The sequence below is a fragment of the Amblyomma americanum genome, chromosome 2 (assembly GCF_052857255.1).
Source record: "Amblyomma americanum isolate KBUSLIRL-KWMA chromosome 2, ASM5285725v1, whole genome shotgun sequence".
In the NCBI taxonomy this organism is placed as follows: Eukaryota; Metazoa; Arthropoda; class Arachnida; order Ixodida; family Ixodidae; genus Amblyomma; species Amblyomma americanum.
Window position 1 is genome coordinate 28,881,995 of NC_135498.1, and position 26,662 is coordinate 28,908,656.

The 26,662-nt window shown below is 45.9% G+C and overlaps 2 protein-coding genes across 2 annotated transcripts; both read right to left on the minus strand.

Moving 5' to 3' along the window:
* Nucleotides 1-1,009: 1,009 nt before the first annotated feature.
* Nucleotides 1,010-14,804, minus strand: 14-3-3epsilon (tyrosine 3-monooxygenase/tryptophan 5-monooxygenase activation protein epsilon). The gene is made up of 5 exons (XM_077653631.1): nucleotides 14,333-14,804; nucleotides 9,132-9,331; nucleotides 8,316-8,422; nucleotides 7,384-7,727; nucleotides 1,010-4,486 (listed from the first exon to the last, which is right to left on the minus strand). Exons 1-5 carry the CDS (start codon nucleotides 14,394-14,396, stop codon nucleotides 4,431-4,433), a joined length of 771 nt encoding a protein of 256 aa, XP_077509757.1. The 5' UTR covers nucleotides 14,397-14,804; the 3' UTR covers nucleotides 1,010-4,430.
* A 995-nt stretch (nucleotides 14,805-15,799) lies between these two features.
* On the minus strand, nucleotides 15,800-26,573 carry LOC144120864 (protein phosphatase PTC7 homolog). Its single transcript, XM_077653632.1, has 6 exons — nucleotides 26,138-26,573; nucleotides 25,631-25,810; nucleotides 22,473-22,671; nucleotides 21,218-21,341; nucleotides 20,433-20,562; nucleotides 15,800-16,120 (listed from the first exon to the last, which is right to left on the minus strand). The coding sequence occupies exons 1-6, from the start codon at nucleotides 26,379-26,381 to the stop codon at nucleotides 16,005-16,007; spliced, it is 993 nt and encodes a 330-aa protein (XP_077509758.1). The 5' UTR covers nucleotides 26,382-26,573; the 3' UTR covers nucleotides 15,800-16,004.
* Nucleotides 26,574-26,662: the final 89 nt, after the last annotated feature.

A 26,662-nucleotide genomic window follows, 5' to 3' on the forward strand; every position in this document is an offset into this window, starting at 1 on the left:
AACATGCACTGCCAGTATACACTGTTTGTACAATTTCCTGTATTGTACTCTGCAAAGCTGCTGCACGCACCGCTACTAGTCTCATCAATCCATAGCCTGCTTTCTAGATCCTTTTCAACTGCCCGCAGGGCAAGCTGCATGGTATGCGACAGGAAGCATTGCTCCACAGCAGACAGCTACATTTATTTCCTTGGAATAGAATATAGAGTATAGCTCTCGCCTATTTAGTGCATCACCAAGCTCTATCGCAGATGGCAGTATGCAGTCTGGTCAAGAGCTACTTTCTACAAGCTCCTTGGCCGAAATCTTCTGAATGCTGCCATGTTATCACAGCACCGGTGTTTGGCTGCTGAAAAAATTCTGGAGAAGGCAAGATTCGGGAATACAGCAACACATTTGTTCAATGCAATGCATCAATGACACAGCAAGTGAAGGGCTGGGTGGGGGCCATAAAGCCTGTAGTCTATAAGTGATTTCACAGTATCGCCGGTCATGTTCACCAGGCGGTTTCATTATGAAGAACCTGCGGCACATTAAAAGCTTTTACAGTAAAATCTCAATGAGAATCTCATGGGGTCCTGAAAAAATTCTCATCACCCAAAGCCAACAAAATCCATATGCAGAAGCACTGGAATCGCATTTACACTATCTGTTAACAGCCGACGAGATTAACCATGTCCCACCACCACTCCCAGCTTGCGGTGCGTACCGCTCGACTGGTAAAAGACATGGACGACATGCGAGCAGTGCTATGGCGCTGCAGGGTGTGGTCAATGCTCGCACGCACATTCGGAACATCAGATATTCTGCCATAGTATACAGTGCACTCTGAACAGGAAACATCAATTCGGTTCAGGCGGAATCCCACTAGATTCTACCGTAACAATAAAGAAAGTGAACATTCACCAGGAACTAAATGCATGAGTTATGAATTCCAGTGTCCCCTTTTGCCTATTCCACTGCAGCACCAAGTCATCGCTTGCACAGAAGAAAAGGAAAAGACAGTCTGTAGGTTGTCTTAATTTTAAGTTTTTATTACCCAATTTACACAATGCCATAGTATGCAGAGATATAAAGTCGTAGTACATGCATCCTAGCACACAAAGGGGGGGAAACTGTGGAAAAGTGGTCGAGAGGGGTTGCGCGGCAGATGGAGCAATGACTACGTTGGGTTAAACCACACTCTTCGGACACGATCGGATGATGAGCCCCCTTTGGAACGTTGTGCCCACCGTCCCACCTGCACCGAGATATAGCAAGGCGCCAAGAACAAGTGGTGGAGGGGGGAGGGGTCCCCACGGGCCTACACGCGTGTGTCCACAGCACAGACTTGCGAGTGCTTCACAAATGTCACACAAACATTGAGACAAGAATTTATTCTTTAAAGAAAATAAAAGAAACGTACACAGCAGTAAAGCAGCTAATAAAGCTGGTCTTACACAACATCATGCCAAACAGTTCATGTGAAAAATGGCTTCATCTTTGGGGAACCTTCATATTAACAAGCAGAGCTAATCTCAATTAAAAAAAAAGTGCTAGCGAGATGTGTCAATGGCACCCATCAGACCCCAAGGTCAAGACTTGGTTTTGCCAAAACAGTCTTAGGCATTGCCAACAAATGACCACTCTGACAACTGTCTTTGGACAGAAAAATAAGCACGTATAAAAAGCTCAGTTGGCAGCAACTCAAGCACAAACAAATCCTTTAGACGAGGAAACGTCCGGAATGCTCAATGCAGGAAGCATGAAAACAGTGAACTCAGTGCAACGCGAAAGACCTTGCTCACCCAAAAAAACTGGGCAATAGAAAAGAGAAAGACTGAAGTAGGAAAAGAAATTCGACAACCAGAAATGACGACCGTAGACATTAAGGTATGACACCACTCTTGAAGGGAAAATGTTTATTTGATGGAATGAAATTTTGTCCGCTGTTTTGAATTGTTAGGCATACCATGTTAATACCATCAGCAGGTAAAAAGATTCGAAAACAAGTTTAGCAGTTTTTTAATTGTAGCATCCTTTTAAAAGTGCTAAATATGCCTCTCAAGGCAACAATGATAACTCTCAAACAAACTAATGCACACAGTAATCAGGAATTTATGCAGGTCTACCCAATTGCTGCGCAACGAGCTAGAACAAAGTCTGATGAATTCAAGGGCCATCATAAAAAAAAAATAACCCTAAAATTGGCTTTCCAAAAGCATGGATATTCAGATAACAGGCCGCAACATGAAATATTGATTTCATGTTGATTTCAATAATCCCGGTTCAGTGCATGCCTTGATATGTAATAAATGAGCAAGTAGAGTTCAGAAAATTTTCACGGAGTGTAACTTTATGTTGAAATAACAAATAATAAGAAATTTGCATTATGAGAAAAGTAACATTGAAGACTACAAGTTGTATATACACTAGTCTATGTACACAAGAAAGCAAAGCCCTACACCGCTAAAATCCTCCACATCTGTAGGAGGGCTCTCCTCGAGAGTTTCGTTCCTTTTTTTTCTCATGTTTTCTCCTCTTTTTTTCATGTGTAGCAGGTCATATTTTTTTTGTTCATTTCATTTAGCACGGTGCAGGTAAAATTTTAATCTGAAACTTTTGAACGGCACTACATAGAATCAATTCTTTTTGCAAAAGGTAGAACTGCAGGACAAAGGTCCATCCCAAAGGTATGTATAAAAAAAAACTAGAAAGACAGTTGTTTTTTTTTCATAGAAAATTCCAATTTCAAAAGTGCTGTCATACCTTAAAAGGAAAATGAAAGGGCTCCCACAGGTAGCGGCATTTCATCAAACTCAAGAAAACTGGCAAAACGATCTATGGGCAGTCCTGCTTCATTTTAGAGGAATATCCCAGCGCCCAAAACGACACTGCCACTTTCGTGGGAATGAGCACTAGACTTAAAGAAAAAAAAAAAACAAATGGCACACATGCACACACGCAGACACTTACACATGGCATCTGACTGTCGTCCTCCCCCTATCCCCATTCACAAATGGGAGATTACGGAGACGAGAATGTGCAGCACACTACGGTAAAAGAATAGGCGGAGCTCAAAGGCGCAAGAGAGTCTGCTATAGCCCAGCGCACGTGATGGGAGGAGAGAAAGTGAATGAAAGGCACCGCCCAAGAACCAAAATCCGCGGCCAGATGAAGTTCACAAGCCACTTCCAACGTGCAAGAGAAAAGCTCCCAAAAAGGAGGGGGGTCACAATCAGCTTTTCCAGGATGCTGCTGGGAAGCGGGCATTGCAGCAGACTAGCAAGTCTTGCCTCTCCACGACAATGCAAGGAGGACCTGTACTTGAATAATGGTACCAATCGCCACCCCTCCGGGCCAAAGAACACCAGCAGTGCTACAAAAAAAAAAAAAAAGTGACATGCTATTGCTATTTGTATTCCCCCTTCCCATCAACCCTCGGTTTTGTGAAAGGACTGCCTCTGAAGTACCAGGCATCTTGAGTACACTTGGAATGTCTGCTTGTTGAAACACAGAAAGAAAGAAGCACTTGAGTACTGCGAGGGTAAAAAAAAAATGCACAGTCAACAGACACCGTAGAAAAAAAAAACACTAGGCTTTCTGACCAAACTCCGACATCAAGAAGCAGTGCCAAACAAGGTTTACGCTTCACAAACACATCGTACATCAACAAACATCCCGGACCAAGGAACTTAGTAGAGATTCGTTCGCGTCACACCTAGAAAACAACAGTGGACTACTGGCCAGCACATGCACGAGTCTTTCTGCCTTCACACAGCGGGATGCACACTACAGGAGTCCTCAAAAGAAACCCCCACAACTCACTCCTCCATCACTAGCCCCCCAAACAAAACCTCACTGAACATGTGAACCTTGCTAGAGTCACAGTAACACAAGGGCGCTCGCACAGAGAGCCAAGCGACAACACCTCAAAAGCAGGATGCCTCGCTGCTTGGGCAACTACAATTTGGGAGAAGGCCCGTCCACTGCCAAGGCGAGAAGATCCCCGCAGCCATGCAATGCTCTACGCACCCCCATTGGTCGCTGCCACCATTCGGGCGCGTTTTGGTCGTGGCCTGGTTACAAGACTGCTACGCTAAGTAAAATGCCCACCGGCCACAAGTTCAGTGCGCTACGGCCAAAGGGAAGCTGTGCGTAACGGGATCCAACTGGGGGATATTAAAGCCTCCCCTACAGTGGGGGAAGAAAATATATAATTAAAAGGGCGCTGAGAGCTGCTCCGATTTCCAGAAAGCACATTTGTGTTGTTAAACCTTCCAAAAAGAAGAAAAGGACAGAATTCTGCTGTAGTTTGGGTCACTAACAAACACTTACTAGTCGCAAGACAGATCACTCAATCCACCACTGGTTCCCCCCCTCCCCCTTTCTTCATCTGTTGCTGCTGTTTGCTCACATTCCTTGTAGAGAGAAAGAGCCTAGAGCCACTTTTACGAAACGTCGTGGTCTTCAACCTCTGGCGCCTGTTCCTTCTGTTCACCGTCACCTAAAATGGAAAAGAAAAACAGAGGTTTGCAATCATAATTTGCAAAGCTAATGTTAGATGAATTAATAAAATCCAGCCGGTTTCACAACCAAATGCATCATTTACTTGCACAATTTTCACACCCCTAATGTAACAACACCCGGATACACTCCCTACTGTGCCAGACTATCAGCATGCGCACGAAGTGTGCGCAAGGCAGGCAGACAAAGAAACGCGCCACTAGCATGGAAGCACCCCATTCTAATTTTCTGCAGCATAGTTAGCAGTCAGCACGCGCTGCGGTACCGCATGTACGGGGTTCCAGGTGGAGTCTGGCGCGCACGACTCATGCGTGGTTGCGCCATGTAGCAGGCGGTTATAGTCTATCAGCTCCCACTGCAACGTACCACGTGGGCAAAATTATGCACACATGAAGCAATTTTTTGGCCGACTTTTTCCCCCAAATTACAGTATGGCAAGTTGTGGGTGCGGTCCTTACATGAGTACATACAGTAAGTATTGTGTGTTATGACCTTTGCAGTTTCTTTAGGGCTTTTGCGAAGCAAGAAACAAAGTGCACATATTACTCGAGTGAATACAATATAAGTGAACAAAACATGGCGGTTAAAACTTCAAAAGTGTCCAACATTATGGGTTGGCCAGGCACAAAGCAGCTAAGTCTGACACTGAAACCATCCATCTCAGCTGCACAGCCTAAATCAGCAACAACATTTTAGTGAACACTCGAGTCGAAGAAACACAAGGAGGCAGCAGGGCAACAGGAAAGAGGTAGCGCCCGTGTTTGTCTCTTTTTGTGTCCTGTCAAGTTTGCACTAAAAATATAAACTTTGTTAGAAATCTAACTAGCCCCAACATCTAACTCTTTTAAACTATAAAAACTTCTTGTCCAGGGAAGCACGGGAATTCTGTTTGCTGTGCATGCTTGCCTTCCCAAATTTCCACATTAGCAATAACATATCAAATACCTGCTTCTGCTTCTAAAATGCTGCTTTTTCTTACCTCAACCACAGAATTTAAAGGGACCATGCAATAAATTAATTGAGGTTACGTAAAGCAGACGAGAGAGAGGCATTTCATCACTCGTCACCCCAACGCAAGAATTTTTAAGCTAGCATCAATAACAACCAAGATATAGATGATTAAAAATTACACTCCTCCTCTCCCCCCTCAACTCGTACACGCGGGGCACCAGACAAAAATAAAGAAAACAGCCCTGGGACTGGGTCTTGCCCATGAACACGTCATCCGCTGACGTTCCTTTTGCAACTTCCGGTTGTCCCTCCTAGCACCTCAGCAGCAGCGTCGGCGGTGTGATTGCAGCGCGCGTCGGGTTTCTTTGCTTGTCGTCTGTTGTAGTTAGCAGTAATGGACCCAGACCTCGAGGTGCGACTGCTCGCTCTTACGGCCGCGATAGGCATCGAGCCCTATGCGTTCCCGCCGTACCGGCTGAACGGCAGCGAGGACAGTAACGACTCAGCGGGCCACTGCGAGCGGCTCCAGAACTCCCGACAGAAGGAGGCGGCAGAGGAAAATTGAAACCATATGCTCAAAGGCCATGCCCTTGCACGCGCGGCGGCACGAGCAGCCGATTTTCATGGCTACCGGAAGTGTGCCCGTGACGTCGTGGCTGCCATGGCTCCAGCGAATGAGAACGTGTGGTGGCCTGGCGACGTCATGAGTAGAGTGACGTCTTTTTTCACGATTTTAGTTCCAAAATCGGTCACTACGAGCACACCAATCGGCCCGCGAATTTTAAAAAACACTGTTTTTAAAAATTGATAATAAATTGCCGGCTCAGTTCCGAAGACTCATACTTGGTGTGAATGCTTCTGAGGATCATTTCTAAGCATCGAAAACATTTACAAGCGACTTTTTATTCATTGCATAGTCCCTTTATATACTGACCACTGAGCAAAAGATGTCACGAGATTATGGTGAAAATGATAAGATTGTGCCTCATGTAAGAATTGAGCACTGAAATATTAAAGAAACGAGGATTTATAATTTCAATTTGGCACTGAAAATCGCATAAAAAGCAATCTTGCGGTGAAACCTGCATTATCAGTGGCCTACCATGCGACCACATCTGAAAAATATTGCCTACTTGTTTTAGGCGCACTTTCCCCAGTGCACCCTTCAATTAAAAGCAGTGCTCCCTTTGTATTCTCCAGCATACTCTTTTGGCTTTTCTAACGCCACAGTGTTTTGAACTTTGATGAAGTGGCAACCACGATCTACCAAAACTTTTGTCGACGAGGCACACATCACTGTGCCTTAACAACTTTGGGTGGGGAAAACTAAAAATATTGTATTACTGTCTACTGGCTGGGATTTATATTAGTTTTTGATGCAGCACCTTTGCTAAGGTGCAATCGCCGTCACACTCACTGATCATGGTTTCCAGCATCAGGATACATAAAAATGAGCGCGTGCACCGATTTAAACACTCGGTGTAAAAATTTTGTAGAAAGTTTCCAACAAAATCGTTGTGGAATCCAGCACCTTGGACAACAAGATTTCCATTGTGGCGGAAAAAAATTCAGCATCCGGTCACTTAATGGTAGCATACCGAGAGTTGCAAAACAATTCCACGATTTCAAACCTGTTACATCCGACACCTCGAGCTTGCACTGGAGAAATGCTTGCCTTCGAAGCATCAACTTTCTAAAAATGTTTGTTTTCCTGCTAACATTAGAGTAGCTCACATCTTGAACGAAGAGATTTAACTGCAAAACTTTGCTAAGCAGCATTATATCTGATGTCATTTTGGTACAGCTTTTTGAGCTCGAATTTGTTTCTATCAGCTGTTGCTTGGGTCAAACTAATTTGGCTGCATCAGGGAGTGCATTAGGCACTACAGATATGGGCATGCACCAGGTGAGAGGAACAGCGCGTACCCTCGTGCTGCATGTCTGAGGTCCAGAGGGTGAGGTTGTCCCTGAGCAGCTGCATGATAAGCGTGGAGTCCTTGTAGCTCTCCTCGCTCAGGGTGTCGAGCTCTGCGATGGCATCGTCAAAAGCTGCCTTGGCCAGCCGGCAGGCCCGGTCTGGGGAGTTGAGGATCTCGTAGTAGAACACCGAGAAATTGAGTGCCAGGCCCAGGCGGATCGGATGCGTGGGAGGCAGCTCTGTCATGGCAATGTCACTGGCTGCTTTGTACGCCACCAGGCTGTTTTCGGCTGCTTCCTTGCGGTCGTTGCCCGTCGCAAACTCTGCCAGGTAGCGGTGGTAGTCACCCTTCCTGCACGCCAGTTAGCAGAGAAGAGATACAGCAACAACAGCGCTCCAGCACAAACTGCCCAGAGGCAAAATGCATGCTCACTTCAAGTCTGTAACTAAACCAATTCCATTTTCTCAATGCTCTTAGGGCATGCCTTCACCTTCAGGGACATGAAGTGACAGTGAAAAATGAGTGTGCCCAGACTAAGCCTAATTTAAGCAGGGCCCTTACACAGTGGACCCGCCGTGGTGGCTCAGTGCTTAGAGCGCTCGGCTACTGAGCCCGAGTTCAAACCAGGCCACTGCGGCCACATTTTGATGGAGGCGAAAAGCAAAAGCGCACGTGTGCTGTACTATGTCACTGCAGGCGGAAGCTCCTTTGTAATCAAGTGCACAGTTGGTTGCAGACAGAGCTGATCACAGAGGTCACAGCGTGTGCATTTCGAAGGCTATTCATGCGTGGGTGATGAAAAATTTGAATGCGGCCCTTACGTGGATCATTTTTTTTTAAATATTTCCTTCGGGAAAACAGGGTGCGGCCCTTATACACATTAGTACAGTAATTGCGGGCGAATTGACGAGATTTTACTGCTAAGCCTTCTCAACTTACATCTTGTAGTAGAACACCTTGGATTCGCCGGTGGAGGCAGTGGGGATGAGGTGCTTGTCCAAGACATCCAAAATGTCCTGGCAGATTTCTTTCAGCTCCGTCTCCACCTGCAAGGCCATAACAAAAGGAAACTTAACAGTCGAACGTCAGTGAGCAGGCATACAAATATGCACTGCCGAATTTCCAAATTCCATTCCGTAATTTCAACCATATAACGCCACACAATTTACTTGCTGAAGGCTGCACAGCATTACTGCAAAGTCAAACGTAGACATGCCACACTACAATGTTTTTGCATCAAGTGTCATGTAGCCCAGACTTATGTCAACTATGAAAGTGAACTACGAGCATGCACTCATTGCAAGAGGCACATGCCATACAAAAAAAAAAAAAAATGCTACGAGACCGCAAGATGCGAGCCAATGCACACTTGAAGCTTGTATGATAGGCAAGTACTGTACAAGGCACACAAGTTCTAAGCACTTAATGCCTGTAAGCAGGTACATGCGCACCCATCTAGTTTAAGGAACAGTTGCTTCTTTGAAGAAAACGAAGGTAAAATATGCAGATAATTGCACTTTTCCATATTCACCCTGCTTCAGCTGCCCAGGATGACATAAAATGGCTTGCAATCTGAATTCTGACACGATTCTGGCAGTCATTCAGGAGATGTCCACTTTTTTGTGCAGCTAATGTAGAGGTTGTGAGCAGTCACACAATAGAGGGAATGTAGCTGGAGCACCAGAAGGTGCATTTCACCCCAAGTGAAAACTAACTGCACAGTGCCGATGAACGAAGCCTCGAGAGCAGGGGTACCTGTATCCGGTACTGGCGGATCATGTCGAGCCTGCTCTCGGAGCCCTTGTTCTCTTCCTTCTGCTCGATGGAACTGATGATGCGCCATGAGGCACGGCGGGCACCAATCACATTCTTGTACGCCACGGACAGCAGGTTGCGCTCCTCGACTGTCAGCTCCACATCCAAGGAGGCCACCCGCTTCATCGCCTCGACCATCTCTGCAACGTCAATGCAAGCAGACGTGTGCAGTCAAAGCAGGGCCAACCAGAACAATCTAAACCATCAACAGTGGAAACATTCACACAGTGCACACTATCTCCAATAGTCATGCGGGTAGTAACACCAAACAAGCACTACCCTGTGCACTCAATGGGAGGATCACCGAAGGAGCTAGCTATGCCTAGAAGTTATAAAAGAGGCATGGAGCTAGCTATGCCTAGAAGTAATAAAAGAGGCATGCACTACAAAACTATAGAAGGCAACTAGCTCCAGCTTATGATCAACCAAAACAGCACGGCCAGCACTGTAGATGACGAACAGGTTGACAACATCTGCCTGCTTGCTGAACTTGTGCACATGCAGCAAGCAGGTTATTCGGGTAGATGGAAAATCATGGCAGAACTATGCCAGTCGGACCTTTCTTCCTTCAGGGGAACCAAAATTGAGATAAGCATATAAATGCTCCACTGGAAGTCTGCTTATAGGGGCCACGATAGGGCCATGACTATGGTAAAAAAAACCACGGGCACAACCTACCTCTCCCCTCTCAATCCTTCCCACTGGATGTATGCTTGGATAACCTCTGAATTCCATCTCCTTTTACTTTAGTGAGGGAGACAAAGACGACGAGTGGTTTACAGAACTACCAAACAAAAAAAAAATTTAGAAATGCTACTAAACTATTTTACATATCCATAATGATGCTATATCTACAAGGATCTTAAATGAACAAAACTATGCGCACTCAAATTTGTGCGCAGAGAACACGATTTCAAAGAGGCCACATGAAGTGCACAACTTAATCCTTGATGCTAAACTAATTTGTCACGTTATGTCCATTACTCTAATGGGCACAGCTGAATGTAACAAACAGTAGCAAGGCTTTTGTGACACAAACCGTGACCAAGCAAGGAGATAATGTGGTGCAGTTGGCAATTAGGCACCAGAAATCCCTTTTTCACAGTGCCTGCCCTCCCCTATCCCAAGCTCCAATGAAAAAAAAAAAAAACTGCCAGCTTCAACTGTGCATGTGCAGTTGATGTTGGTGACAGGTGCAAATGACAGATGGCAACAGCTGCCAAGCACACACCTGCCACTTCGCATGCGCAGTTTGGTGCCTCATGTAAGCCGATTGCACCTGCGTTGCCCACTATTTGTTTTCAGCCAGTTTTCTGGATAGCAGACAAATTTTCGCGCACACCCCAAAGGGCACCACATCTTGTGGGAAGGGTGGATTGGGAGGCAGCAAGAAAGAATGGTCACAGACAATACAACTGCACCAAGATATTTTTGCAGCAGCCTCAAGCTACTTCTTGCTCTAACATATAACTGAAGAATGTCAACAAAAATGCAAGCAAAAGTTATTTTGCTGCTTCAGGTTTTTTAATCCCATATCCTCTATCAGAACTCTGTTGCTCTATACAGGCAGCGTGTCAGAGCAGCGATTGTCATCCAGTCGTCTCTGCAAAACCGTCAGTGTCTGCAGCTAACAATATTTGTAACTACACTCTAACCTAAACTGAAGACGATATGTGTGCTACCTCCAAACAATTTTTGGTTTACATCATGTTTTGCTGCACAACTACAGGTGCTACCTTGCGTTGAATTCCAATGGCCGATCGAGAGCGCTCCGCCGGATCACGAACAGAACACAAAGCTCCGGCGGAGATCGCTCCCTCCCATTTTGCGAATGGAATGAGTGCGCTCCTGTGCGGGGGCACTTCAGTGCAAGAATAGCTGCACGTTCAGGCAACATGGCGGCGGTCGTCGAAGCGGGGCCGCTCGCTTCCCCACCGATTCATCCTTGCCGCCGTGATAAAACTTGGTAACTTTTCAGATTGCTTCCGTATTTACAGAGCTGCTAAGCTTAGCGAGTACACGTCGTTTGACGTCAGAAAGCGAGGGAGGTTCAAACAAGTCAAGGACTTTGGTCTAAAATGTGGTCACAAAACTGAAAATCTGTTAAGGCAGTTTTTCGAATTTATGCAGATGCAAACAAAACGAAAAATAATTAAATTCGGAAGAATTACCATTGCGCGTTTTGGCTGAGATGGCATTGCAGACGACTCAGGATCCAAAAAAAGGTAAAAAAATATCCCTTGCATGTTGCCCGGATCACCTCATAGCGGCGTAGCGACGACAGGAAGGACGCAGCCGATTGTAACAGGAAGTAGACGCGGGGAAAAGGAAAACGTCATGCAGGGTTCCGGTCAAATCTGCAGATTTCGGCGGAGCAAATATTGCTGCTCCACGGAGCGATCAGGGATCGGTGCCTGATCCCGATCTGCCATTGGAACAGACAACTCGCGCTCCCATTTTGCTATTGGAATACGATTGTTCCCAACAGCAGAAAAACTTGATCCGGATCTGCCATTGGAATTCAACATTAGAAGAATAATCAAGTTTCGCTGTCCTACTGTAGTTGGGCACAATTTTTTCAAATAAACTCTTTAAATTCCTCGCCTTGCCCACAAGGAGCAGCTGGCTTGCTCCCTGTGCTACATTAAGTGCTACATTTACAGCACAATGCTTGCGCATGCATATACATCCCAACTTTGGTCAAGGCATGGCTTTCCAAGAACTGTCTGCGCAGGGGATGGCTAGCTGTAGCCCATCTTTGAAGTAGCTCGCGGTAACCTCATCGGCAAGGTGAAAACTGGCCTCTTTTCTGTGCTTCTCCTATAACCATTGTCACAGCCGGAAACAAGGCAACTTGGTGATTTCTGATGCTTAGCCAATGAAATCTAGAAAGTTTTCCTCCCTTTCCATAAATAAAAACTAACAACAAATTTCGAAACTTTTTTTGTGCTCCATTTCTGTGCTTCACAAGAGGCATAGCAATAAACCAGAATGCGGCATAAAGGATTCCTTTTAGAAGTCTGAGGAAACAAAAACTACCGAATAACAATCCGCCCACAATGCTTAAGGAAAACAAAAGGGCATGTTATAGCCTCCAGATTTCCTTGTGTACGAGGAAGCAGTTCCCCGCCGCTGGACAGAGGGACGTTTCACCCCCAATCGTTCACATAAACAGTCAAGAGTCACCTGCAACTTCATCACCAAAGCTGCCTATTACAAGCAACCATGGGATTATAGAAAAAGGAAGGTTGATGCAAATCGAAAACTTGATTACACACCAAGAACCAGCATCCAAATTCATAATGTTAACCGACCAGCTCAGCAATAAACTTGGTTTGAAGGATTTCACCCATCACTACAGTGCAAGATGCAAACGGGTCCACACAAAGTGGGATATGGAACTGTCAAATGAACTATGCACGCCAGCCATGCACGGACATTTACACAGCCAACCTTTGTTTTTACAGTAGGAATTCACAGCGCCCTTCAGAAATACAAGATGCTACCAAGCGATTAAAATAATACTAAAGCCAGAAATAAGCATTCTGGTGGCATACAAATGAAGATGCAACATGGACGAGCATCCAGATGCAAGAGGAATGTCACATCACAGTGCATCATGAACTACCGCTGGAATGGCAAAGCATGACTGCATTGCTCCTTGAGCCCCCTTAGTCCATTTTACTCAAGGCATTGTGCGAGCTGAAAATTTCACAATACATGCCAGTTCTGGATCCAGAAACAAGAGCAATGAATTATGAAACTGCATCATGTCTGGCTTTACCCCCCTAGAAAAATTTAAGCTTGCATCAGGACAAACAAGTGGAGAGACACAAATTGCCCTCTGATACTAAAATGCCAAGCAGTACTGATTAAATGCCACGACCGTGGCATTTCTGCCATGCAAGATAACGTGATAGCAGGCTGACTCGTAACAATGCCACTGTCTAGGACACGAAATGCTTTCCGCGGACATCACCCGCCCGCACTAACATGTTTGTGCATCCCAAATCAGGTGTGGTACTCCCCCAATTTGGCCACTTGATACGCGGCCACCGTAGCAGTAGAAGTTTTCGTTCTCGAGCAAAACGTCAGTGCTTAAAAGAAAGCCGTGTCCCTTAGAACTGATACAAGGCAGATCAACCGCAACTGCAAATAACGGTTATTATAAAAGTAACGTAGAGATGCTCCCAGAATACTATCCACACCGGAAACAGCAGTACATGAACTCCACTCCTTGACCACATTATTGATTAGCAGCGGTTTTCAACGCGAGCAGTCGACGAGTTTCTCCACCGCACGAATAAACAGCGCGCACTGTTAATACCGTGACATTGATCTGAACGGCGCTTAGGGGCCGTACAAAACGGCAGCGCTTACGTTATCCGCGGCAGCTACACAAGGGCGCCGCCCCACAGTATTGTGCAGTAAAACGAACGCCCAACAAAAGACCGGCACATACAGTCTGCCTACGCGATCTAGCTTTAAAAAAAATAAAATAAAAATGGAAACGCTGCCAAGCTGGTGACAGGCTCACTTCCCTCAAGGTCCCAGGGGCAGGGACCAAATGCCGGCTAAGGAACTCATCGACTTCGCTCCGCGAAACGCAGCTTTCAAAAGGCCGTATCCGAGTAACAATCGGCGCAGTAGTTTAGCCACAGCTCGCATAACGAGCGCTCGCCATGCATCAACCACTAGCCTTCAGCCAAATGTCAAAACCGGGCATATCGCCAACGCCGGACAAAGCAGCCAGTGACCTCATGCAGCCGTTACTGCCAGAGGGAAGATACTGTGCACGTTTGTGTGCGCTCTTAATCGAAACAAATGCGCTCCCTGAGGAGACTTCAAATGTAAACTACACGCCACCAAACTACCTTACAGCCGAAGGCAGTCACCGCTAGCGTGGGCAGGGCACGCGAGATCTGTCTCGGGCATTACACAGGCAACGCGTACGCTGTAAAAAAAGCAGAGTACCGCATCCGGCGCGGCGGACCGTACAGTATGCAACGCCCGCACCAAACTCTCGCAGCGGATTAGCGTTTCGTTGCGAAATGCAGAAACAGTCGAGGCCGAGGCAAGGCGGCATAGGCCTAACGTCTATGCCAAAAAGGACTCGACACTCGGGAGGGCACGTCGCTCACCATCGTATCGCTCGGCTTGTTCCGCTAGCTTGGCCTTGTACACGTTGTCTTCTCTCTCGGCCATGGTGAACTAGGAAGGGACAATCTGTGCCGGCGTCCGAGGCAGTGAATAACTTAAGAAACGCTTGACACACCGCCGAGAAAGTCCGCTCCACCTCCCGGTTGCACCAGGCCTAACACTTTGCCGCCACGAACGACAGGTTACTCCGCGCCGGACGCGCCGCCGCCGCACGCACGCACACAGCAGACACCGATGCAGCAAAGCGGCCGAACTGCCGTCGGGTGTCTCCGGAGCCTCCGCCGCGCTACAACGCTAAAGTAGTTCCGAGCCGAACCGAAGCCCCTTGCGGCTGTCAGCAACCTAATCAGGAGCTGTGTGTCCCGGAGATAAAGCCAGCTTAAACGATATTTGCAAGTTCAGGGACGCAAGAAATTCCCCGCCGAAGCTGTCACTTCCTTTTCCTTCTCTCTCACTCGCCCTCTCTCTTTTTTTCGTCTGCTGCAGCCGTATTGGCCGAACGCAACGCCCGGAAGGGTCGATCGGCAGCGCGCTTGTCCGCCGCTACTTCGAAATTCGAAGCGGCGCTTCAGTTGCCTGTCAGACCACTGATCCGGGAAACTCGTCACATACGCTAACTAGAGACGGGAAGCGCGAAGGAAAACAACGTTGATGACACTAATATAAACGCGTCAATGGGCGGCATTTAATTGTGCGGCATCAGCCCAACATTCACTTTCAATGCGCACTGAATTAGGGCTTGTCTCCTTGCTCTCCTCCAGAGGCCGCGCCTATTATTTTTGCACGGTTTCCCACACTCAAAACTACGCAGTACTGCAAGCATTTTTCAGATGCTACACTTCAAGTGCCATGGAGTTAATATTAAACATGTCAATTTCTCTATAACGATGTTCAATGAGAACTTGCACAGGCCATGCATATATAAAATGGAAACGTACACAAGAGCTGTTAAGCTCCTGGTCCAAAGCAAAGCATTCCAATTTGGCATCATTCAACAACTGCCCTAGTTGCAACAAACTTATGCCACATACCTAAGTGACTGATGCTAATATGTTTCTTCACAAACCTGCCAAAATGGATGAGAGGGTTTTGTTTTATAGCTTCTGAAGACCACGAATGAGAGATGGGTAGAGAACAAAGCCGTTTATAGGCGGTTAGAAGAAACAGTTTAAAGAAAATTGCATTGCATGCTCTTCTGTGGAGTGGCCAGTTCCACCGTTCACCTTGCCATCCTTGAGGAACTATGTGCATAAAATGACAAACAATATTGAGACAAGATCCTGACATACTGTGGCAGTGTTTGTAGGAGGAGGAGCAACAATAAAAACAAAACTATGGTTATAATAAAGGCTTTGCAAGCACAGGTTCACGGGTACACACTCACTGCAGCCAAACCATTCATGCACACACAAAGACACACACATAAAAACGGGCAGGCTAAACACAGCTCCTAAATCAGCATTTTTATTTACTTTCTTATTCAAATTGAAACTTATTTACATGTCTGGCCGCAAAATTGGCGACACACCAGTAGCTCTTGTCTAGGCTAAGTTCTTGACTGCAGTCACCTCAGGCACAACCACTTCCTCTCTACCAGGGTTGACTTTTGACGCCGCACCGTCCACAATTCAAGAACGAAGAATGCAGCAAGAATTATCCATGGTCAAGTGACGTGTTGCGTGCTACATTAGTCTTCAACGTCTCCCTGCTGTGGCCTTGCTTGGAAGTCACAGATGCTAAAAGAATTGTAATGTCGTCTGGTTTTCCCCCTATGAGAAAAAGAGAAAAACAGATTGTTCACCATAGGCACATAAATCTATCACGAAAACAAAAAATGCGGCGTTTTCTCACATTTTGTACAGTACCCAAAATCATGAAAGCCAACTTTATTTCAGATTCCATGAAAGGGTGGAAACACAAAAATGCTCACACTGCACTCTTTCTACATGCTGAATTGCACAGTTACAGATAGCATGAAAAACCAAAAAGGCTGCAATTTTTGACAGCCTTTCCCAGCTTTCTATTAAACCCTGCATACCATATCAATTTGAACAGGATAACAAAGTGAATGCAGCTTTATATTATTTAGGTATGACCACACATGAGCCCAGAGTAGCCTTTCCTTCTTTTTTTTTAATGCTTACAACTAAGAAATATCAAGCAGTTACTACAGAACCTTTCACATCTGGCTGGAGGATTGTGACAAAATTGCTGATGGTTTAGCTCTGGTTAACCCTGGTCGAAAACGAAAAGCTGCATCTCCCTGGCTACCTGTGGTCGAGCGACTGGCGGTTTCCATAGATAGCCCTACTGACACACACATTTCACCACACAGCAGTAGGCATTTATTTTAAAAACATCCTGCTTTCTTGGAAACGACATTAAAGATGCTTACACAGGACAATATATATTTAATATAGCTTCGGTAATATTTACAACTGTATTATTGCTTTTTCTGTGCGGAGATATGGAACCAAATCTCATTCCAAAATCGACGCACAAACCCTGCAGATAATTTCAGAAAGCCAAATTGAAATAGAAATTGGTTTTTTGGAGAAAGGAAATGGTCATTTCCTTTCCTTAAAACCAACTTTATTTCACTTTCTTTTTCTTACCTTAGGATCATGCACCCCAAGATATGCGAGTTCAAGTGGACACCCAGATATGTGAGGCTACAAGATAAGTGAGATGCCTCATTTCCTTGTTCGACCTCTAGCTACATTCAAGGTCAAACTTGTGGCCCCACAGACGGAAAAGCTGGCATAATGAAGCTTTTCGCTTCAAAATTGCTCTGCCTAAGCTAATGGCCTGTCTGCACCAGCATAAAGCACAAAAAGTAGCGTATTAGTATGGTCTATTTTGCTCGTGAACTAATACAACATCCGCAATCGCATGCACTGCCTAGATTTGCTGAACTGATTATAACGCAGTCAACTGCGACTCCTGTTTCTAAAAAACGGAGCCAAGCAATGAATTTGATCATTGGCATCACTTGCCGGCATCAACCACACCACTCGTCTATCCGCCAAATTGGGTGCTCTGTGTCAATTGCTTATTTCACTTGCATATTGCATTGCCTATAAAATTTTCCGCCTGGCTTACTTCTCAACAACTGGGAGTAACAGTTGACAACAGTTTCTTTATGATTCCAGAAAATACAGGCAAGCACCGATATTAGACTACTTCCATAGCTAATAGACCATAATATGCTACCCTAGTGCACAATATTTCAACCCGAATAAGTCAACAGTTTGCTCAGAGAAATTTTTTAAAGATGAAAGACCTTTTTATAAAGCCCATAATCATCTAATAACGCTATTTCAGAACCGCAAACATGCAATTGTGACCAACCCATCATCAAGGATCAAAAAATACAAAAGAGTATTAGGCAATCTTGAAAAAATAAATACCTCACTTTTCAAGAAGCTTGGGGCAAATGAATTTTTATTTTTACAGCATCTTTTCACCTTGGTGTAACTCACTGACAGAAAAAATTACACTCCTTCAGCAAATGTTAACAGCAGAATAAAAATGTCACCCGCATAGCTCTTCAGGACCATGTCTACGAGAAAAGTTACATCAAACTACATTTGCTTGCTGCATATAAAGATCAAATCTGCACACAAAGCATAAAAACTATGTTAAACAAATCATGCAAAAGGTAGTAAAAGACAACATGAATATGGCTTATATGGGAAAAAAAAAAAAACCTTTTTCATACAGAAAGGTGTGCCTCTCAAATGTGCAACAGTTGACGGTATTGAATGACTTTGCCTTGTGTTCGCATTACATGCAGCAAGCATGAACAGGATGTAATTAAGACGGCCTTGTGCGCACATCGTCTGGTGTGCTGTCATCTCTACCTTTTCTTGTGCTGTCTTCTCTACCCTTTGCGTGTCAGGTGATCTTCTCGAGTGTAAACTGACCCCCTCGTCATTAGAGAGCTTTAGTTTCATGTACGTACAGAGTTCACATACGTAAATGTGAGAAGTTACGTAGCATACGCGGCATGTCGTTTCAAACCCTTTTAGTTGCACGTATACGACAAACGCCGCGCGTTCTTCCTTGCACCATCTACTGACAGATGAAGACACTGCTGTAGCCACTCTAAGACAAGATGAGTCAAAGCCAAGCCAGTCGAACTGCGTCAGAGCGCTGCTTTGTTAGGCTTAACAACTGGGAAATCACCCTTATATCTGAAATACAAAAGCTATTTGTTGCTTGGAACTTTATGCGAGGGTGGAAAGAATGGGCAAATCGATGGCGAATACAAGTTTAGAACACGATATCGCGTCGAGGGATTAGCGACGAAGCTGTTATCGCTGTGATGCGGCGGGCAGGGCGCCGCCATGTTTGTCAACGCTACGCACGCAAGCAACACAAAGACCGCAACGTAAAAATCTGAATATCACGTACGTACGTGAGACTCGCGCATACCCTTTGCGTTCTGCGCATGCGCGCTAGTCACCTGTGAGAGCTCTATGTATGTGAAGCCTCTACGTATGTGAAACTAAAACTCTCTACTAATTAAGAGGCTGGTTTCTTCACTCTGCATTGGCCACCAAGTTCCAGTTATAACTCCTAACTGCCTTGGGTCAATATTACACAGCCATTACCTTCAAACTGAATGGCAGAGGTAATGAGCTCAAGTGAGCTCGCTAGCTAGTGAGCTCAAGAAGGTGAAGCCCAGGAGGAGGTTGAACAGAGCGTATAAAACTACAGGCCAAGGAAGCGAGCAAAATGCAAGGCAAAGTGGCAATAACAATAAGCAGCAGCACATTCTTCAGCTTGCATGGAGGAGGTGCGAGAAGTGTTGTCAACTATTTGTGGCATAACCAAGCAATAATGAAACAGTAGAGTGTGTGACTTCTGGCAAGTGCCTTACCCGTTAGCCATTAACCAACAAGTACACATCAGTGTACAAACTCTCCTTCCTCACGACACCCAAAAAGTTAAAAGCTCTCATGCCACAGTACAAGAAATTAGCTGGCTAGGATTTAGTACAGTTCAGTTTATTACCACAAAGATTCCCACAGGGGTGGGGTAAAGATAAATGAAAAAATTTGTTAAATTTATTCATCCATAGCTATACAGTAGCCAATTAACTTTTTTGACTCCAACAGTTCGGACTTTCAAGACACTTCGAACTTTACTGAGGAATTGCGCCACGCACCACAAAGGAATGTAGAGGCCAAATGTTTGATTTTTTGGACTAAAATAGTCATTAACCACACTGTGGAGATTGTTTTTCAACCGAAAGTTTGTTTTTTCAACCTAACAAAGCATGGGCGGGAATTGTCACAACCAGCCGGTTCTTCACCACAGCGAAAAGTGCCAATTTAGATTTAAATAGTGTCAATCACACAGGCTGGCTTAGATAGGCTTGGCTATTAGCTCCTCATTGTTGCCTTTTGTCACACCACAGCTAACGCTTAAACATTCGCATTACACGCTCATAACCGCCCTGTGAGTTTTTATTCTACCATAAAAAACGCACACCCAACATTTCAAGGCCAGCATTCATCATGGTCTCTTTTATCTCACTGCAATTGGCCAGTGCCATTTGCCATCACAAAATCGGTGGGCTGCGCTGTGAAACAACAAACACCTTTAGAAGCGAAGAATGCTAAACACTGACGGCACGAACTTGACTGGCCGCATGCTTTCGATGATGATGGATGAATGGACGAAAGGACGAGCGGGCAGACGTACGATACAAAATTTCGACTCCCAAAAATATCTGTCGAAACTTTTTCTCTCCTCCGCGTAATGAGCCCTCCCCCCACACTGATGAACTTTTGAGCAAAAAAACTCGGTTTATTAAACGAGTAATTATTGTCACTATACCTAAAAGCATGGGGGAATACGTGGGCGTGTTTTTTGGTGTTTTTTTTACCAAAATTATATAATGATTGGATTTTCCGGTTTTCTCAACATCGTCATAAATGGATTGCACTGTAGAATGACAGGAGCTATAAGGCTGCCAGAGAAATCAAGGTTGGCCTGTGCGTGAGAGGAACTAAATACACATCACAACTCCAGAGAACAGCCCAGTGGACAGAAAGAGACACCTTTGCTTACCAATAGTGTCAATGCCATTGTCCCGTGCCCGGAGGGAGAACGGAGACAGGTGGGCTTCGTCAAATGCAAGCCGCCTGGCCTGAAGCGCCAGAGAGTTTACCGTCTGCTGAATGCTGTCTAAGCTCGTGTCCTGAAGAATGGAAAAAAATGGAGAAAAAAAAGCATGTCATTGCAAAACAATTTGTGACAACAGTACAGCAACAGGTACACCCATCCAGAAAGAAGAAAGGAGGGAAGGAAGGTTTAAACCTATTACATCTTTTCCAAGCCATAGCAAACTTCAACTATTCTATACTGGCTAATTTTATTTTGTGTGCAAGAGGAATTTTAGGCCTCCAAGTGCTTCTGCACGTGTGTCTTATCCTTATTTTGATCACAAAGAATATCATATCACAAACAGGCACAACAAGTAAGCGAAAACCAGATTCACTCATCCAATGTATTTTCGACACCATGTAACAGCACCACTAGGGCTGGCCACACGCCTGAAATGTCTGTGGCTGGCAGGCTTTGCATCATGTGTACTGGCCACCCAAACTTGGCTTTCTAATATCATTACCTCCGATCTGCACCTGGCTTCCCTAGTAACCCACCTGTCAAGTTACTTATGCTCTACTGAACTCCTAACGCGACTCGGAACCTGTCATAGTGTCACTTCTGTGCTCCACAGTGAGGTTTTGAGCTCAGAGATTAATTTTGATTACCTTTTAGTAAATTCACTTTCAAAGCCTGTCAAACACCACCCTGAAGCATTTCATACTTCAGAGAAACCCCTGATGACATACCCGAAGTTGTGCGAGCTCGCTGACTATCATATTCTCGGGCAGGTTGTCGAAGAGGCCATCAGTTGCCATCAAGATCAGGTCCCCTTCTTGGACGGGAAAGGAAGATGTCTCTGCTGACTCAGGGCTGCACAAACCAGAAGAAGCGATCCATTTCTCCAATGCCTTTACAGAGCTTTAAACACAAGTTGGTTACAAGACAATGTAAAAGTGAACTTTTCAGTTGAATAAGAACAGGAAAAAAATGTGAAACACATAATGATCTTTATGTCTTTCTGTGCACAGCATGCTATTTCATCCTCAAGAACACCGCTTCACAGACATGAACACCAGATAAGCACTCCATTTCAGCTTAACATTACAAATGCTATAATAACCATGGCCAAGAATTAACTCCCAAAGATGTTTTAATGCAAGAAAGGCGCAGGTGACAGCCCTGCACTAGTATAATGGCTAACGCACACTGGTTCCTAACATAACTGCGGTGCAAGTCAGGACTGCACAACTGAACACAACAAACTAGAAATGTTTCTAGAGTTTCTTGAGCGTGTGCTTTATATCAAAAACAAGATACTTATAGTCAGCTATTTCTCAAGAATGCAGTAGCGAAAACCATTTGAAGGTCCTCCAGCCAATGGTGCTGACCGGTTTTCACGAGGCAGAGAGTAGGCAAGAAAAGGAAGGAGAAGGGCCTTAGTTCCCATGTCGTGGGCAGTGGGTTGAGAAGGAGTTGAAAAGACAGTGCAGGGCCACTACGACTAAAGACAAAGGCCCCTCTCCCTCCCTCTTTCCTGCATAGCCTCTGCTGCATAGCCAGAACTGGACGACGCCACTGCCTGGACGGGCCTCCTTTGAGAAGCATTTGCCGCTGCATTCTTGAGCTGTAACTAACTATAAAATTTGGAGTAAAGTGTCCTCACTTTACTTGTTTGGCATTCCTTTATGTGAGGGAATTGCACAAAAAGTAGCTAAAGCAAAACCTGCACTAGAGCCCAACAATGAAAGAAACGATTAACACAAAAGAAACAAAAAAGCCATGATGTGAGTCGAACCCACTCAGGGGTAGCTAGAGTACCATAAAAACCTGCGAATAATACAATGCTATTGCATTAATATATATAGTGGAATGCACCAAACATGCTGGGTGTGATGGTGAGGATGTGTAAGCACAAGTGTCGTAGCGCGTTCGGAGTGCCTTTTCGAGCAGTGAGCCGCTGCGTTTGAAAATAAGCTGTTGCCCAGCGAAAGAGTCAAGCACCTGTCGCTGAGGACGAACTGACTGACACCTGGCGGAGGCAGGCACAGCTGGAAAGGAGTGTTGAAGTAGTGCTGCTGCTCCTGAGACCGGTGCACCACTTGGCCCCGCCGCACGACCAGGAACCCGCTGTCCCCCAGGTTGGCCGAGTACAGGATGCGCTCCACGCAGTTCAGAACTAGGACACACGCCGTGCTGCTCCCTGAACAAGCATGCACCGCAAGGCGAGGTGAGCAAGAGGATAAAAATGGAAGAAATGCAAGGATACAGCACTCAGAAGGCATTTGGGCCGCCGCGGTGGCTGAGTGGTTATGGCGCTCGGCTGCTGGCCCGAAAGACGCGGGCTCGATCCCGGCCGCGGCGGTCGAATTTCGATGGAGGCAAGATTTTAGAGGCCCGTGTGCTGTGCGATGTCAGTGCACGTAAAAGAACCCCAGGTGGTCGAAATTTCCGGAGCCCTTCACTACGGCGTCCCTCATAACGCGAGTCTCTTTGGGGCGTTAAACCCCTATAAACAGAACCGGAAGGCATTTGTTTTTGTCTGATCAAAGGTTGATGATGTAATAACTGTGAATTTTTTTGCACTGGACAAAATTTAATAATAAGTTAAAGGGACTATGCAATAAATTAATTGAGATTACATAAAGTAGGCGAGAGATAGGCATTTCATCACTCGTCACCCCAACGCAAGAATTTTTAAGCTAGCATCAATAACACCGAAGATACAGACGATTAAAAATTACGCTCCTCCTCTCCCCCCCTCAACTCGTACATGCGGGGCACCAGACAAAAATAAAGAAAGCAGCTCTGGGACTGGGCCCCGCCTATGAATACGTCATCCGCTGACGTTCGCTTTGCGACTTCCGGTTGTCGCTCCTAGCACCCCAGCAGCAGCGTCGGCGGCGTGATTGCGGCGCGAGTCGGGTTTGCTTGTTGCTGTTGTAGTTAGCAGTAATGGACCCGGACCTAGAGGCGCGACTGCTCGCTCTTACGGCTGCAATGGGCATCGAGCCCTATGCGTTCAGCCAGTACGCGTGAACGCCAGCGACGACAGTAGCGACTCGGCGAGCCACTGCGAGCGGCTCCGGAACTTTCGACAGAAAAAGGCGGCAGAGGAAAATTGAAACCATATGCGCGAAGGCAATGCCCTGGCTCGCGCATGCCCGAGAGGGTCGCGATTTTCACGAGCAGACGATTTTCACGGCTACCGGAAGTGTGCCCGCGACGTCATGGCTGCCGTGGCTCCAGCGAATGAGAGTGTGTGGTGACCTGGCGACGTCGTGGGTACAGTGACGTCTTTTTTCACGATTTTAGTTTCAAAATCGGTCATTGCGAGCACACCAATCAGCCCGCGAATTTTAAAAAACACGGTTTTTAAAAATTCATAATAAATTGCCGGCTCAGTTCCGAAGACTCATACTTGGTGTGAATGCTTCTTAGCATCATTTGTAAGCATTGAAAACATTTACAAGTGACTTTTTATTCATTGCAAAGTCCCTTTAATATGGCCCACAATTTTCAACACAATGCAGAAAAATCTTGTTTCTCTCTATCAAGTTTGATATATATATATTTTTTTCAATGTACAACCTTGGTCAAAAGTCTTAAGGCCAAACAAACTTTTTTTGCTTTAGCTGCATAACAGAGCCATTATGGCACTATTAAATACTGAATGACTTTGAAATGCTAGCAGGTTTCTCATTGAGGAAAAAAGCTTACTGCTTGACATTCGTTTTGAATGATCCACTATACAGAGCACTCTAGAAACATTCATTTCGCTGGAGCTGAACGTTGTGGCCTTACGACTTTTGACCAAGACTACATTCAGTGCAAGGCTGCTCTCAAATGACCCTTGAAGTTCAAATGACCATTTGCAAACCTCTGTTGAGATGACTACTAAGCTAAATGGGCCACTGGAAACGACCGCATGGCACAAGCACGGCCAGACTGAAGCAGCCCGTGTGACTGTGTCATTAGGTGCATGCCTCACTGCATTTGCTTGATATACTTTGTCATACATTCTGCTTCTAGGCACCTGCTAGCACCTGCTAGGCACCTGCTAAGAATCCAGCTAACAGCTGTCCTCAGCCCATTGTAGAAGAAGGGACATAACAAATAATAAATCAAGCCAACCTTCTAACGCACCTAACATTTCAGTGCAGCATTTCTAGACAACATGAACCATAAAGCAGGGCACTGCGATAAGGTCAATGTCCCATTCATGGTAAGAACGGTATTTTGTTTGATCTTAAACATTTGGCAAGGCATCATTCGCTAGTTGCAACCTCGGTAGCATGAATTATTATCGGACATATACATATGCGCTGTGCAGTAAGATTCTTCGAAATAGTTGGCCCAAAGAACAAGCGTCGATAGTAGTAGTAAAGACTTTTATTCGACCATAAGTTATAGGCCGAGCATGTCGACCGCCTGGGCGACCAGAAGCCGCTGTTCTTCTTCCCCTTCAGCGCCAAGCCAGTCGAGCCAGGTGGTGATGGATAGAAAGGGTGGGGGGAAGGAACCCGACTGCTGAGCAGCCGGGCAATAGAAGAGGCAATGGGCCAGGTCCGCATAGATGCAGGGGCAGTTGGGACAGGAAGGGTCCGATCGATAGCGATAGAGGAAGAGGCGGGACGGGGTGATAACTGCATTCATCTGAATGTGCCGAAGAAGGCGATATTCGTTCTCTACCATCAGTGCATATGCAACAAAACTTGCCAGCTGTATCCTGCGCACATTTTGGGCTCACAAAACTATAAACTCTACAAAACCTTGTAATATGCTTCGATGTGCAGAGAAGAGACGGCCATGTAAACATCTCGAAAGCCAGCACAGAACAGCAGACACAACATGGAATTGAAGATGATTAATAAAAAAATTCCATACATTCCCAATTTGCCTCCTCCTCCTCCACGCTGAACTGTTACCGCACAAAATTTCCGTACGATCTAAACGACAATCTGTCAACCATGCTGATACGAAATCTGCACCTAAATTGTAACCATCTCCTGGAGTAAAACAAACGGTAAAGCCCAACACTCATTCAAACGGCTAAGCAGGCCGGGACATACGAATGGAGGTGCATCGCGTGTTGTCAGATAACACAGGACGTTGTCGTCAGCAGTTCTGCGCGCACAGAGAGAGGCACACGCGCAACTCACCAATAATGTGCCTCTTGTTCTCCAAGAGCTCGTAGTAGCTGGACGCGATGATGCTCGCCGGCGAGTTTGGCTTGAATCTACCGGAGTGGACGACGCGCTCGCAGTTGCGCATCAACGCCGTCGAAAAGAGCGAAGGGTCTACGCCGTACGTCCGCCATCCACCGACACCATCCGCTACACCTGTGGCAAAGATATCAAAGAAAAAAGCAACGATACCTGCGTTCAGAGAACAGCGAAAAGATCACGTGCGCAGCCGCAATCTGCGCGCCTGACTACCCGCATTTGCATTGCACTCAACTCCGCCAAGCTCCCTGACAGCGCTGAATGACGTTCACCTTGTTGCGTGACATTGCGCTGACGGATCCTTTGACGCTAGAAGGGTGAAAGTTTAAGGAGTATTCCGCGTAAACGAGGTTATCAACAGTTCCCTTTCCAGGACGGCCACTCTATTAGAAGAAGCCCACTTCCAGAGACTAGAGCGAAAGTTTTTAGGCTTAAAACGCTCACCTAGGACGTCGAAGGACTTGTACTTCGCTGCGAAGCAGGCATCGTCTCCGAACTGGCCCCTGCCCAGACCTATGGAGAAGCGCTTCCTTTCTTTGGGAAAGCCGCAAGTGACCGTCTGAAGTCCGAGATCGCCTTTGGCCCAGGCGTACTTCGCGTCGGAGCTTGTGGTGCATGTCGAATAGCTAAAAACACTGTTCGCTAGGGCACGCGTGAGGATACGTCCATACATCAACACCGACTGCATGGCAGTGTGCGTGTTTACGGCAAGTGCTTGCGGCTTACATGATCCAGGGACAGGTTGCAGCTGACGTTTTCAGCACGCAATTTTTATGTATGTTTACCGACGAGGCGGGCAGAAACGATTCGCGATTATTAAACCATGCTGCATCGAGAGAATCAGCGCCTCTGGCGACCTTCACTTTGGCGATCACACACGGTCAGCCGACGTGAAGCCGACGCGCTCCAAACCGGGCGGCTCTGCGATAGGTGCGCGTAAAATAAAACAAAACTTCAGAAATACATTTT

Excerpts from the sequence above, each read along its gene's own strand:
- 14-3-3epsilon (XM_077653631.1), bottom strand. The coding sequence starts at position 14,396 with ATGGCCGAGAGAGAAGACAACGTGTACAAGGCCAAGCTAGCGGAACAA. Across the intron at positions 7,728-8,315 it reads AAGGTGTTCTACTACAAGAT|GAAGGGTGACTACCACCGCT; the intron begins GTAAGTTGAGAA and ends ACTGGCGTGCAG. Across the intron at positions 4,487-7,383 it reads CTCAGACATGCAGCACGAGG|GTGACGGTGAACAGAAGGAA; the intron begins GTACGCGCTGTT and ends TTTCCATTTTAG.
- LOC144120864 (XM_077653632.1), bottom strand. The coding sequence starts at position 26,381 with ATGCAGTCGGTGTTGATGTATGGACGTATCCTCACGCGTGCCCTAGCG. Across the intron at positions 25,811-26,137 it reads CAAGTCCTTCGACGTCCTAG|GTGTAGCGGATGGTGTCGGT; the intron begins GTGAGCGTTTTA and ends TCTTTGCCACAG. Across the intron at positions 16,121-20,432 it reads CAATGGCATTGACACTATTG|GGGGAAAACCAGACGACATT; the intron begins GTAAGCAAAGGT and ends TTTTTCTCATAG.